Source organism: Chelon labrosus, assembly GCF_963514085.1.
Source record: "Chelon labrosus genome assembly, chromosome: 13".
Taxonomy (NCBI): domain Eukaryota; kingdom Metazoa; phylum Chordata; class Actinopteri; order Mugiliformes; family Mugilidae; genus Chelon; species Chelon labrosus.
In genome coordinates this window covers 321109-336700 of record NC_140346.1, presented here as the reverse complement: position 1 = coordinate 336700, position 15592 = coordinate 321109, and the positions used below count along the sequence as shown (strand labels likewise).

The 15592-nt window shown below is 41.6% G+C and overlaps 1 protein-coding gene across 1 annotated transcript in view; it reads left to right on the top strand.

Annotated features, from left to right (window-relative positions):
* The window catches only part of ngef (neuronal guanine nucleotide exchange factor), a 94856-nt gene extending 79819 nt beyond the window's left edge, over positions 1-15037 (top strand). The window contains 4 exon segments of the mRNA XM_084559075.1: positions 1559-1717; positions 11496-11575; positions 11662-11766; positions 11866-15037. Of these exon segments, the coding sequence (XP_084415201.1) occupies positions 1559-1717; positions 11496-11575; positions 11662-11766; positions 11866-12056 (535 nt within the window). The 3' untranslated portion in view covers positions 12057-15037.
* The last annotated feature ends 555 nt before the right edge of the window (positions 15038-15592 follow it).

The window sequence follows — 15592 nt, the reverse complement described above, 5'->3', positions numbered from 1 at the left end:
CTAGGGGTGATGTGGTGGTGTTTTTAACTGGTTTGTTTAACAAGATCTTGGAGAGTGACAGGATGCCTGAGGAATGGAGGAGGAGTATTTTGGTGCCAATTTTCAAGAACAAGGTTGATGTGCAGAGATGTGGAAACTACAAAAGTATCAAGCTGGTGAGCAATACAATGAAGACGAGGGAAAGAGCAGTGGAAGCTAGGCTAAGGGGAGGAGTGAGCATTTATGAGCAGTATGGTTTCATGCCAAGGAAGAGCACTACAGATGCAATATTTGCCTTGGGAATGCTGATGGAGAAGCACAGAGACGGGCAGAAGGAGCTTTGTTATGTCTTTGTAGATCGAGTGACAGCGTATGACACAGAACCAAGAGAGTATATATGGTATTGTTTGAATAAGTCTGGAGTGGCAGAGAAGTATGTTAAGAGTGGTGGCGGATATGTATGAGAGGAGTAAGACTGCTGTAGGTGTGACAGAGGAGTACACAGTAAAGGTGGGATTGCATCAAGGATCTGCTCTGAGCCCCTTCTTGTTTGCTGTGGAGATGGACAGACTCACAAATGAGATCAGACAGGAATCTCCATGGACTGTGGTGTTTGCGGACGACATTGTGATCTGTAGTGAGAGCAGGTGGAGGAAAATCTAGAGATGTGGAGGTTTGCTCTGGAAAGAAGAGGAATGAAGGTTAGCCGATGCAAGACCGAATACATGTGTATGAACGAGAAGGACAAAAGAGTACCAGCAAGAATGAAAGGGAAGGTTTACAGGACAGTGGTGAGACCAGTGATGTTGTGTGGTTTAGAGACAGTGGCTTTGAGGAACAGACAGGAGGTAGCAGAGCTAAAGATATTGAGTTTTTTTCTGGGCGTGACCAGGATGGATATGCTCATGCATGAGAACACAAGAGGGACAGCTCATGTGAGATGTTTCGGAAATAAAGAGATCCACTGGCTTTAGACACTACGAACTGGCAATGGACTAAGGGAGACACAGACAAATACAGGCTGAGGAAATTAGGCAAAGGTGAAAATAATCAGGGTGGGACAATCACAACGGCGGGAAGATACTGGATAGACAAGCTAACTAAAACACAAAAGGAAACCGTTAACTAAATAACAGAAAAATAAGACAATGCAGAACATGACAAGCTTTACTTTCTCAGTATGACACATCTGCCTCATTGTTTAGTGCCCATCAATGTTCCATTTCTATTTCATTCAGTTTTGTTTTTGTCACTAAAAAGTCATGACACTATTGATAATTTAGGAGCATGTGATCTGTGGTGTTGCTGAACTGTATTTAGCCTGACCTCACTGTTTTAATCAGGGTAGACACAATATAATTAGACACTATAATACAATTCAACATCCTCCAAAATTACCATTTCATTTAACCATACAGAGATTTAAAATTACAACCTTAATGAAAGAATGTTGTTTAGACTACATTTATACAGGTGTAACAAATAAACTGGAAATTGAATCTGCCTTTACATTAAAGTAACAAATGCTAAGACAAGTGGAATGAAAGCTATAATGTTTATTTTGTCAATCTTTTTCCAGTGGGGACAAGTTCCAAGTTCTTGACTCTTGCACGCGGGCCATGTTGAGGACAGAAGATCTTGAAGACCAGGGCCAGCAGCTGGCCAATGTTTTTAATCTTAAACTGCTGGAGAATCAAGAGGCGTGTCCAGTCAGCTACATGCTCAAGACCTCCAGTATGTAAGTATCTGAAGCAGAATCACCTTGAGATTCTGCTGAGCAGCGAAATAAGTGAACCTTGGTTTTCTTCTATACAAACTCAGGATTTGAGAAAGGAACTGGATCAACTCCAGTATTTGGTGATTATGTGTAATTTTAGAATGATTTCAAAGCTAGCTTACTTAATGTGCTGATTAAACATGTAAAACAATAACAAAATTACAAGTATGTTAACAGATACTACACTCCATGGAAGTTTTCCCCTGATAAAATGTGTTGTCCCACTCTGTTAACATATTACAGACTTGTGCAGTAATTCTACTGAATAATGCTGTCTTGTTTGTTTGTTATGTCTTATATCTATGACATCTTACATCTTACATCTAGGTGAGTTGCATTCTGAAAACAATTTCTTTCTTTGACCTTTTTTGTGACAGCAGAAAATCCAATCCAATATCAATGATTACCTGTACCACTCTATGACTGAAGAAATACAGTGTAACAAAATTAAAAAATATTGTTTACACACACACACACACACACACACACACACACACACACCCCCACACAGCCACCCATATATATATATACACACATACATACACACAACCAGTCAAAAGTTTGGACACACCCTCTCATTTAATGGTTTTCTTTATTTTCATGACTATTTACATTGTAGATTCTCACTGAAGACATCAAAACTATAAATGAGCACATATGGAATTTTGTAGTAGAAAAAAAAGTGTGAAATAAGTCAAAGTATGATTCATATTTTAGAGTCCTTAAAGTAGCCACCCTTTGCTTTGCTGACAGTGCTGCAAATTCTTGGACTTCTCTCAATGAGCTTCATGATGTAGTCCCCTGAAATGGTTTTCACTTCACAGGTGTGCCTTGAACAGGTTCATTTGTGGAATTTCTTGCCTTCTTAATGGGGTTGGGACCACCAGCTGTGTTGTGCAGAAGTCAGGTTGGTATACAGCTGACAGCCCTATTTGACAACTGCTGAATTCACATTATGGCAAGAACCAATCAGCCAAGTAAAGAGAAACAACATCCTATCATTACTTTAGGAACTGAAGGTCACTCAGTCCGGAAAATTGCAAAAACTTTGAATGTGTCCCCAAGTGCAGTTGCAAAAACCATCAAGTGCTATGACGAAACTGAGGACTGCCCCAGGAAAGGAAGACCAAGAGTCACCTCTGCTGCTGAGGATAAGTTCATCCGAGTCACCAGCCTCAGAGATCACAAGTTAACAGCACCTTAGATTAGAGCCCAGATCTAGTAGCAGACACATCTGTTCTACATTAACTAACTACTAAGGAAAAGCAACAAGCAGAAGAGATTTGTTTGAGCCAAGAAACACAAGGAATGGACATTACCAGTGGAAATCTGTGCTTTGGTCTGATAAGTCCAAATTTGATCTTTGGTTCCAACCGCTGTGCCTTTGTTTTTAAACTAAACTCTATACAGCTGGGTATTTATTCAAAACTGAAGGCACACTGAACCAGCATGGCTACCACAGCATCCTGGAGCGGCATGCTAGCCCATCCAGTTTAGTTGGACCACCATTTATTTTTCAACAGGAAAATGACCCCAAACACAGCTCTAGGCTCACGCTCACGGAAAAGTTCAGATGTATCAAGAGTAACGAACTTGTACGTGCCTCACGCCAATGTCATGGCTGGCGTACACTGGCTTCTACAGCTGTTGATCCTTTGGTGACACTTAGAGGTGATGCTGGGATGGTGATGTGAAAACAATTAGTCCGACCGATCCGGACTGTGCCGGTCGACCCTGAGCAGAGCAATGCCAGCAGTGTGGGACGGAATTATCCGAATGTCAGCCAGGTATATCAAATTCTCATACATTGCATCTGAACAGGTCAACATTAAAGCGCAATTTGCTGTTTGGGATGAGTTGGACCGCAGAGTGAAGGCAAAAGGACCAGCAAGTGCTCAGCATCTCTGGGAACTCCTTCAAGACTGTTGGAAAACCATTTCAGGTGACTACCTCATGAAGCTCATTGAGAGAATGCCAAGAGTGTGCAAAGCAGTAATCAACGCGAAGGGTGGCTATTTTGAAGAATCTAAAATAGGAAATCAGTTATATCACAATTTTGTTTACTACATAATTCCATGTGTTCATTCATAGTTTTGATGCCTTCAGTGAGAATCTACAATGTAAATAATCATGAAAATAAAGAAAAAACATTAAATGAGAGGGTGTGTCCAAACCTTTGACTGGTAGTGTAGTTGTCATTCTTGCAGTGTTTTGAATTGCTTGTCAACTGAAGTGCACCTCGTCAACAGTCAAGGCCCCAGGCCTAGGAGGTTGACAAATTTTAAACTACAGCAGTGGCAATGTGGGAAGTTTTCAGTAGAATGCTTCTCTTAGAGACCTGACATGTTTTTGCAAATCCATGATGACTCCAGGTAGTAAAATATGGCAGTTCAAGATGAAAATAAGTTACCCCACTTGGTGTGATAAAGAAAGAAAGAGGATGAGGAGACAAGAAAGCAAGACAGTGATAAGAGAAGCTAGGCTATTTCACATTTACCTGCAAACATTCCAGGGTGTGCTGATGGTCTGATGCAGTTAAAAGGTACCATCATCTGCAAAGAGCTTAAAGCTCCTCAGAGATGTTTCATTGCAATTATCATACATTCATTCATTCATTCATCTTCTGTAACCGCTTATTCCTGTTAAGGCTCGCGGGGTCTGCTGGAGCCTATCCCAGCTGTCATCGGGCGAGAGGTGGGGTACACCCTGGACAGGTCGCTAGTCTATCGCAGGGCTAATTATCATACAATTGTATCAGTTTTGCACTTTAAACACAGAATTGGCTAGTTTGATAATTCAAATGATTGGCTCACTTGACACAGAGTTGTCAGGCCGGAACTCAAAACAGGTCTCAGATGCAGAGATGGTTTCACAGCAATAGCAGGCTTTGATTAATATCAAAAAACTCAAAGGAGAAAAAAAGGAAAACAGAACAGACAACTCAAAATCACTCCCACTTGGAGGCTGACAATCAGATTCAAGGTTTAACAAACAAAAAATCACTCACATGGAGGCAAAAAGTAATCGATGAACAAACCTGAAAAACAGACTTAACTGTGGCTTGGACTTGATAACGGACATGTGCACGAAAGGACGAAACACTCTGGCACAAGATAAGGGAAAACGCAGACTATAGTGGAGTTCTTTAGTATATATACTGTGTTTGAAATCTAGGGGATCCTAGTGAGGATGCCCCTCTTAATTGTGGGGGTGTGACGATCCCTCCCACTCTCTTCTTATTTGATGCTGGTTTTCAGGTGGAGCTGGGAGGGGTCTGCTGTAAGTACCTGCCCAAGTGGGCTCGTTTTCTTAGAAGGGCATAAAGGATGGCCCTTCTCAGTGTCTTTGTCCCTCCCAGCCAGGCCTACTGCATCCTCGTCATCCTGATCCTTTTATGTGTCAGCGCTTTCACCACTGATTTGGTGGTAATGTTTCTTAGAGGATAAGCAGCAATATAACGTGTAGCCTGGCACATCACTGTAAGCAGAAACGTACTACCAGCTTTAGACCGTGGCAGTGGCCCAACACAGTCAATTATTAGATGTTCAAATGGATGTTCAGCAACTGGAATGGGGTGCAGAGGGACAGGCTTGATTACCTGGTTTGGCTTTACAGTCATCTGGCATGTGTGGCAAGTTTTAAAGGAGTCCTAGAACACATTTTTTGACCATTAGGAATTGATCTTTGAGCCTAAATAATGGCATATGTAAATTTGTGGGGCTGAAAACGCCCCAGGAGCACTGCTAGAGAGCCTAATACAAGGTCATAAATAAGCCCTGCAATGAAACAGTTTGTTTTTCCCGCCCACTCAGCAAGTTCATGAATAATGAAATGAGCTGCGTGCTGATTGGCCAGTTTACCCAAAGGCTGATTGGCCCACATATCCTGAAAGCTGATTGGCCTAATCCACCGGGCTGAAGCTAGAGCCAAAGCCATCGATAGCTAACCGAACTACGTTTGCTGCTGAGAAAGAAATTAGTCGAATTCGTCGGCGTTAGCAAACGCTATGCCAATTAGCAACACTAATTCTGCCCTGTATTTTTCGAGCCGGGCAAACTTAGTTTTCAATCCATATAATGACAACAGGTGATCGATTGCATTGCCACAAATGGTCCACAAACGGGGAAAAAACAGGGAAAAACATATCCTTAACCATAACCGGCCATTTGTCATACAAACTAGTCACAAAAACGCAAGACGTCAAACTGATAGCCGTAGAGATAGCTAGCCAAATCATATACAGATAGCTACTATGGCTAATAGCTGATACATTAGTCATTAACGACACACAAAACACACGAAATCCTAGCGTGATACTTACGGATGTCTGCTGTGGTGTCAAAATCGTTGGCACTGATCCTGGGTTTAATTTCAGGCGCTGTGCAAAGCCGGCTTGATACTTTTTCTTTTTTTTTTTAAATATATTTTTTGGGGGCTTTTTGTTGCCTTTATTATAGAGACAGCTGAAGATAGACAGGAAAGGGGGCAGAGAGAGAGGGGATAACACGCAGCAAAGAGCCACAGGTCAGACTCGAACCCTGGGCTGCTGCAGCGAGGACTCAGCCTCGGCACATGGGTCGCCAGCTCTACCCACTGAGCTATCCCGGCGACCCAGCTGGCTTGATACTGTCCGAGGTTGGAGAAACACTCCGGGGTGAAGTGGGCAGAACAAACTACCAACCTCGGGTTGAAGCTCTGTGGAACGCGGTTGTAAATGAACATCAACCATTCCCGCTGACAGTTGAGTTCTTGGGGAAGTCTGTGTAGAGTCTTGACCTGCCCCAAACATCCTGGAACATTACACGCATAGTCCGACATACCGTATCCCTCTTGACAGAAACTGCGGTTAGCTGTCGCTGGGGCTAGCTAGCTAACGCCTCCGCCCTTACAGTGGGCTGGAACATGCAAATGAGAGAGGGTGTATCCAAAAGGGCTGGGCGCCTATTACGTAATATCGGAGCTCTGTTCAGATTTGCCCATTTCAACACGGCCATTTCTAATTTTGAATTTGCATACGAAAGCAGGCTGGAGAAGGCGGTGAAGTTTTTGGTGTGGTCCTTAGACACCACTCGGAGCCTAAATTCAACAGGAACAACGTAAATGTGGTTTTGAATTCTAGGACTCCTTTAATGAAAGCAGAAATGTAATTTTTTAAACGAGGCCAGTAAAAATGTCGTAGGACTTGATCATAGGTTTTCCTGCTTGAAGCACAGAAAGTCTTAATGAAGAAGACAGAACAATTTGTACAATCTCTCCCGACACAAAACAATCCCCTTGGGGAACCCCCTTCCTCACCAAAAGGCCATCTTGAAGAAAATAACCACAAGCTGCACTCTCAACCTCATCATTTGGGAGAACTTGGCTATACAGAGCCTGAAGAGTGGGGTCATCCCTTTGCTCCCTCACAAGGTTGCTGCAAGACGCAGGTAGAGGAAATACAGACTTTCTCTTTACCAAATTATCAGGGCATGAACCACCACAGTCATGACTCATGGCATGAGTCACAGCACAGGTGGGGAGCACCAGAGAAGAAGTTTGGGGAGAATCAGATCCTTGTACCTGGGAGGTTGGAGTCACCAGTGGAGTGGTTTCATCAGGCCAGACTTGCTCAACTGCTAGGTCATTTCCCCAAATAACCTGTATTCCAGCCATGGGCAAAGAGGGGTGGACTCCCATAACTGAAAACAGTGTAAATTTATGCTGCGGAGCAGGAAACACTGTCAGTCCCATCCCCTGGACATCCACAGTTGTTCCAGCTTATGTCTCCTGTGAGAAATTGCACAGCAGCAATGACACAAGCTCTCTCCTCTACATGTAAAGACACAGCAGCACCAGATGGTTTTGCCTCTAAAGACCCAGCCTTCATCATTTTATTCCTCAACACCATACACTCATCTCTCCAGTGACCTTTACCAAAACAGTAGTTACAGACACGATTGGGGTCCATCTTTCCCTGTAAACCATGGTCAGTTTCAGCTGAGAACCTTTCTGACCAACGCTTACTGGATTGAGCCCCCACCGGACTCTCTCTGCCACCAGAATCTCCACGACCACGGTTCTCACCAAAGAAACCTCTGTGGGTCAGAACAAACTCATCTACTCATCTACTTGGCAGCAACAGCAACCTTACTTGCTTTCTGCTCATTTATGTAGGTAATCACACGGTCTGGCAGAGTATTCTTAAATTGCTCAAGTAAGATTAGTTCCTGCAGATCTTCCAAGGTTTTTACCTGGGAAGAAGCACAACAACGATAAAAATTAGTAGCTAGTTCATGAGCAAATTCAGTGTGGGACCACTTCTCTTTTCGGAGAGCTCGGAACCTCTGATGATAAACCTCAGGTACCAGCTCATTTGCTCTAAGAACAGCAGCTTTAACCAACTGGTAGTCACTACTAGGGATGGCTCGGTCCGATACTTGGGATCGGTATCGGTCCGATATTGGTCAAAATTTCAGGATCGAACATCGAAAAAAATAACTATAGCCCGTCGGATCCGATACCTAAGCCCAAATGCTCAACTTAACTTTGCGCGACATGCCGTGAAACAAAGAGCATCTGCTGCAAGCGTGTGCAAAACAGAACGTCGTGACAGTCAATTGGCCTAGCGCTCTCATCATGTCAGCTGTGTGGAGTTACTTTGCACGCAAGGAAGAGAAATGTAAAACAGCCGAATGTAACTTGTGCAAAGCGAGTATCTCAAGGGGTGGCAGCAGCACTGGACGCAAAGTCCAAAGTTAGCAGTCACTTAAAGCAGCTATATGTCCTATAGCAGGGGTGCCCATTACGTCGATCGCGATTGACCGGTGTGGGTCGAGTGCCATTGAAAAAAAAATATATATTTATATATATATATATATATATATATATATATATATATATATATATATATATATATGTTTTAGATGTTAGTCTGGCTTAACATTTATCTGTTGCACCTCCAAAACAAACAGGAAGACAACGTTCATCTTTATTTATTTTTACTTTATATTTGCAACATGCCCTCAGTTCAGCGGCACACATCCACAACTTCAACCACACAACTCAAGACTGCCATTTCTTAAAGAGACAGCGCAATTTTTCTAAAGGTGCAGTGCACCAATTTTTCTTGATAAAAACAAAAACAAAGATGGATAGAGCTTTTAACACTGTAGCACCAATCAATATGACTTAGGATAGGTAGATCACTTTGACTTGGTCATTGTAAAAGCAGCTCGCAAGCCAAACCCCTGTATAGTCTTCAATGGAACATTGGAACTGAGTCCATTCTATATCTAGTTTGATATGGGTGTTTTACATACAGTTCAACCCCAGAGGTTACATGTCAAAGAAGAAACATTCAAGTTTGCAGTTTCCACTGATTTGAAGTTTAAATAAAGTGCTTATGACTTGAGGCACATTGTGTGTTACTTTATTTCTTCCCTTAGGGGAGCAGAATATTTGTTGCACAGTTTGACCATGGTGTTTTTAGATGTCCATATTAAGCAAAGTACATCTATACAAACTATATGTATTATTAACAACTTAACAGAGGAGAAAAGAAGGTATCGGATTGATATCGGTATTGGCAGATACTCCAAGTTGCAGTATCGGTATCGGACATGAAAAAGTTGTATCGAGCCATCCCTAGTCACTACTATCAGCAGCATCCAAGGCTGAGATAGCCTCCTGAGCCTTACCAGTAAGTACACACTGAAGCAGCAGGGTGCGCCCCACATCCAACCAATTTCATGCTTCGGCTAAACGTTCAAACAATACAAAGAATACATCAGGATCTCTCTCATTAAACTTTGGGACTAGCTGTAAGTTACCAGCCACGTCAAATGTAGGAACACCCAATATTGGATCCTCACCTCTTTGAGGTTCAGCATGCAATTTTTCTTCACTTAGAAGCTCGAACTTATAATGCTCCAACTCTAATTGTTGTCTTGACTGGACCTGGGCGATTTCAACTTCACGGAGATGGGTCTCCTGTCTAAACCCTGCCTCACCTGTCCTGGGGGAAGCTACAGGCAAATTAGTAGATTCTCCAGGTGCACCGGTACTCACTAAAGACAAAACCCTTTTTTTCCAGCAGTTGAACTTTTACTATGGCCAGCAATTCACCTTTATTTACCTTTTTAGAAGTTCAATGCAATAGTGGTCAGCCACTTACAAGAGCTGGTCTTATTTGAATGCATGTAACAATTCCTCACTTGGAGACTGGACAAAATCTTCAATGGTAGCCATTTCACAAATTCAGGAGTACTTTCCTCAGCACTAACTATCCGTTTTTGCTGCCACACTGTAGACAGGCCGAAACTACAAATTTAAACTTTTCCACCAGCACCAGTTGTAGCACCAGACTGTTTTAAATATGGAGCCTCATCCCACTGACTAACCAATACTAGCTGGCTTACTGAAGCCCTAGTCTTCATGCAGGTTGATGGCAGGATAATTTAAGCACAAAATCCAGTAACCTGGTTAACTCTCAGCATGCTGAAAATTACCTTGTCTGTCATGGAAGTGCACCCGAGCAAATGCTCTAACCACTTACTACACAAAAATAAAAAACTAAAACAAAAAAAAGGGTCACCGGAGACAGCTAGTGCCTCTCATTGCTTATACCTATCGGGAATAAAGGTTCCATATGACTCATCAGCCCTCACCACTTACTGACACCTGAAGAAAATATAAATTAGATTTACCTGGCCAAAATCTATGGAGCAATACATTTACCAGACTACACCAAAATCTGTGTGAGGCACTCTCTTAAAGAGCACATTACCTCTACTAGGTTCCGAGCACTAAAATTCCCTTAGAAGACAACAAACTAAAAGGAAAATGTATCCTTGAAGAGCCCCTATTTGTCATCAGGGAAGACAATCAGACCAGTGACACATGAGGGAAGGGCAAGTGACCTGAAACAAGAGGAGAGTTACCTTTCAAAATAAAACAGGAAGTCACAAGACAACAGAACAAGACACAAACTCACCCCGGTATGACGAGAGTACTGCTCCCTTTCGATGTAGCATACTTTTCATTTGTTCATCTTCTATAACCGCTTGTTCCTGTTAAGGGTTGTGGGGTCTGCTGGAGCCTATCCCAGCTGTCATCGGGCGAGAGGCGGGGTATACCCTGGACAGGTCGCCAGCCTATCGCAGGGCTAACACTGAGAGACAGACAACCAGTCACACTCACATTCACACCTACGGCCAATTTAATATCACCAGTTAACCTAACAAGCATGTCTTTGGACAGTGGGAGGATGCCAGAGTACCCGGAGAGAACCAATGCAGACACAGGGACAACATGCAAACTTCACACATAAAGGCCCAGTCGGCCCATGGATTCGAACCCGGGACCTCTTCAGTGCTAACCACCTCCCCACTGTTCCGCCCGAGTCACATTACTGTAAATTAAAAAAATAATAAGAAATGTCGTATGTGCCTGTTGGTTTTGGTCCTTCATGTGGTTTGTGACAAAACAAATAATCTAGCAACTCTAGGTACATAATTTCCCATAATCTGTGTTTGGTCTGTGGATCCTACACATTGAGGAGAAATAAAGAGGTTACTGGTTGACAAGTTCAATAAAGAAAAGAGAGGAATAGTCCATGTCTGATTTGGCAAGATAAAATATCATTGTACAGTGTGGATTTGTGTAAAATGATTGTAATTGGAAGAAGGATGAAGGTATCGGGCAAAAACTCAGGAAGAAGTTATCTTTAACACATTACTAATCAAGGATATCCTATGCATAGGAGCGAAAAGCTTCGATGGATATGTGCACTCACTCCTAACCGACGGACCCGCTTTATGTCTGCGAGTACCCACCAAGCAGGTGAAACAGAATATCACACCCACAATGAGTTCTTAGTCCACAAGTCAATACCGTTTTGAACTCAAACTATCTGTAATATTTATTAGACTCTCCACAGGCGCAGTGTATTCAGTCATACACTTCTCAGGAGCCAGATGAGCTCTCCATTGAGATGGCTGATGTTTTGAACCTCCTAGAGAGAACAGATGATGGTGTGTAGAGGCAAAAATCTGCTGTTGATTGTAATTTAAAAAAACATGATTGTATTTTTCGATCTCTTTTATGGTCTTTTTCTGTCTTCTGTATTCCAGGCTGGATGATGGGTGAAAGGCTCCATGATGGCGAAAGGGGCTGGTTCCCAAGTCGAGCGGTAGAGGAAATCCAGAGCAAGGAGATCCGAGCTCAGAATCTGAGAGAGGCCTTTAGGATACGAAAGGCCAATGAAGTTAAAGAAGGCATGCAAACTGGAGCCAGGATTGGTATAAGGGCTGGTAGACGCTAGGGGTGTAATGGTACACATAGGTCACAGTTCGGTACGTACCTTGGTGTTGGGGTCACGGTTTGGTATGGGTTGGGTACAATGGGGAAAAAGGCAACAAAAACTCACACATGTATAAGACTAGCATTTTGATTTATTTTGAATAGACTGAAAGAACTAAAAAGCACCTCCTGTTATAAAAGTAAAAAATAGAATAAAACATAAAACAAATGCATTAGGAGGATTCTCATACCATAAATTCATTTTCTTCACAGATGAAAAGAAAAAGCACAATTTCTTGCAGGGATAAACTGAGGTAGTCAGGGAGCAACTGGCAACTTTGGTAACTTCATTATAAGAAACTAACATTTTCAATGTTATATTACACAGTAAAACATAAACAGTGAACATACTCTTACATTAGCAATATTGTCAAACAAGTCAAACAAATATCTCAAATAGCAGCAAAACTGAGAATCTCTTGAAAATATTACAAAATAAATTATGAGTGTGTCTCATGTGCGTTAGCATGTGTGACGTGTTTCCAGCGACGTGCCGCACCTCCGCCAAGCATCGTCGGCAGACAGTCTTTGTCACGTCTTACGTCCCACGTCCCATCGTGGTGGACCGGGTTGCACCGGGATACCAAATTATTCCCACCATAGACATATATAGATAGCCGTGACATTGACTGTGGAGGGACGTGCCTAAAGTGCCGCCATCTTGGTACAGGGCTCGCAGAGGCAGCGGTGCATGAACCTACGAAGGAAAGAGGTACTCCTCAATCTCAAAGTAGAATTATTCGCTGAATTTTGGACCGATTTCCAAACGTATTGAACTGTTAAAAACGTCACACATGTAGCTATGATAAAAATATGGTTTTACTACCCAAATACAATTTTTACTTAATGTTATCAGCAGACTAGCTTCTGACAGAGGATTGTAAAAAAAAAAGATGCCAGGCTTCAATTGAGCGATTTATGATCACTTTTATTGTGTTGTCCATAGATGTAATGCACTGTGGCCCTGTTCCTAGATGGCCGCCCTGTAGGCACGCCGCTCTAGTAGACGGCAGCGCTCAATGTCTATCTATATGTCTGTGATTCCCACACTACTTTTCTCCAGTTTTTCTTCTTCTGTAGGCTAATGACGTTTGCTGGCAGCTTAGTCTCATTACCGCCACCTGGATTGAAGTGGACTCGACTTTTTCTTTTTTTTTTTAAAAAAAAGGCTACTCAATCAGACGTATTCGCCATAGGACTGCGTGCACCGAACTGTGACACCGCGGGAAATACCGTTACACCTAGTAGACGCACCCCAAAAGTCCCTTCAAGTATCAATCAAGTAAAATAAAGAAGTGTGTCATTAATAGTGATAACTTTCACAATTAAGAACCATATACACTAAGACAAAAAAATAAAAATTAAAAAATTAAATTAGAACACATGCCACTTAATCTCCAAAAAATGACATGACATCTCTTTGAACAGCCAAATGAATGATTTTTAAAAAATCTCTAGTTTTGGTCTCAGTGATTATGGATAAATCATCAATGTGCTCAAATCAGTTGTCTCATATCAGTGTGTGCTGATTGTATTTTGTAGGCCCACATACTGTTGGGCATAATCCATAAAGTATTTTGTTAGAAGCTGCAAGAACCACACTGAGATATACTTCACACCCACAAGACAACCACTACAGCTTCAGATGCATGCAAATAAACCATATAAAAACATATGAAGTGAAGCTTTTCATCATGGTAGCAACTATTTGACAACCACATAGAAGGAAATGCTGCAAAATGCAACATAGTTTCCTCTTAAGTGACTGAACATGGTAATGGTCTTTATTTTATTGCAGAAAATTCTGTATTTAGTGGTGTTTTCCCCTTTGTCACGTAAAATAGTAAAATCATTAATGATAATAATTATGAACATTTAATATACTGTAAGTCAGCTTAAATGTTACTTTACCTAACCTGTATCTGTACTGAGTATGAACAGATTTCATTTAACAATTATGTTTCACTTTATGCAACAGGGTCAGTAGTCAGCTTGGTTTCATCGAGTACAGCTAGTACAGCTAGTACACCTCTTTTGGGTGATTGCAGTCTGGTTATCAGTTGTTGCCAATGTAATTGTTTCTCATTTGGCCTTTTTTTTTTCTTTCAAACTGCTGACACTGCAACAGAGACTTGAACTAATTAGCTTTTATTATATGTGAGCAGCTATCTTCTAGATCACTGGGGCAGCAGCTAGTTTCCTGTTCTTCTTGACAACTGGATGCACTGGCTGAGCTATGTGATTGCACTTGTTGTATAATAAGTAACCACGCTATAGCACTTGACTACTCTGTGTTCCATCATTATGCTCGGTGTATTACAAATGAGAAACCCAAGTTCACCCTGAAAATTAAAAATAACTTTGGAGAGGTTCAATTTAGATTGATCCTTTTATTATTTTGTTGTAATATATACAGTAAAGTCTAAAGATAGAAAAGCCATAACATAATGTCAGTCTTGGAGTTAATTTCTAAGGTAACACAGGTTTTGTTTCATAGAAAGACCTATTTTGTTTTTGAAGTACTGTATCATGCACTGGACTGTATTGTCCTTGCCTAATCAGCACCCTAACCTCAACAGTGCTTTTAAGGGAAGCCATAACTTGTAAAACCTGTAATAGCAATTGAGAATGAAATGAATTCAGCATTCTTTGATCATACATTATGTAACCCTATGAACAACTATAGATCAATATGATTGTAACACGTGTCTTTAAACACAGTATGTCTAAAGTATTGTATTATTGATATTGACCAAGTTGTTAAATAAGATGAAAATTATTGTTCATTAAACAACATTAATCAGAGACCTGCCTGACTTGGTAATTTTTAAATTTTTTTCTCACAGTGTGGATGACTGAAAATAACACAAGAAGGTACTGTCAGATCTGTAGCATAGACTGGCCAATGGCCTGGCAATGTAAGTAAGTGCAAAGACCAACATGTAGGCCATTGTCACTAAGAACAAAAGGGCTTGGTGAATAATTACTTAATGCATCCAAACTCCTATGTTTGTTTGTTTTTACACAATAGATTTACTTTAAGTAGATTTAGCTTGAATTAAACCTGTTGGCAAGTAATGCTGCACAAAATAATTAATTAATAGGTATTTTAAATTGAACTAAAAAAATAGTCAGAGTAACACTTCTTGGGACGGAAGGGCTGTTGACACCCTCCACCAAGTCAGGGCCCTGATGTATAGTGGGGCAGAGTAAATTGTAATTTATTGTTACTGACCAATCACCTTTTTTTTTTTTTGTTTTTTTGTTTTTTTTGCGGCGCCGGTTGAAGCCGGCAGCTGCTTGCAACAGCTCTTACTAGATCTCTCTTTTTTTTTCGAATTTAATTTACTTTTCGCGGGAGGTGGGTGACGGGAGAGTTCTTGCTGAACTGTCCTCCATGCTGAACGGTGAGTCCCGCCATGGTGACCTGACGGGACTGAGGAGCAGTGACAGACTACTTCACCCTCCATGTGTGAAGGAAAGATGCAGAGGGTCTTT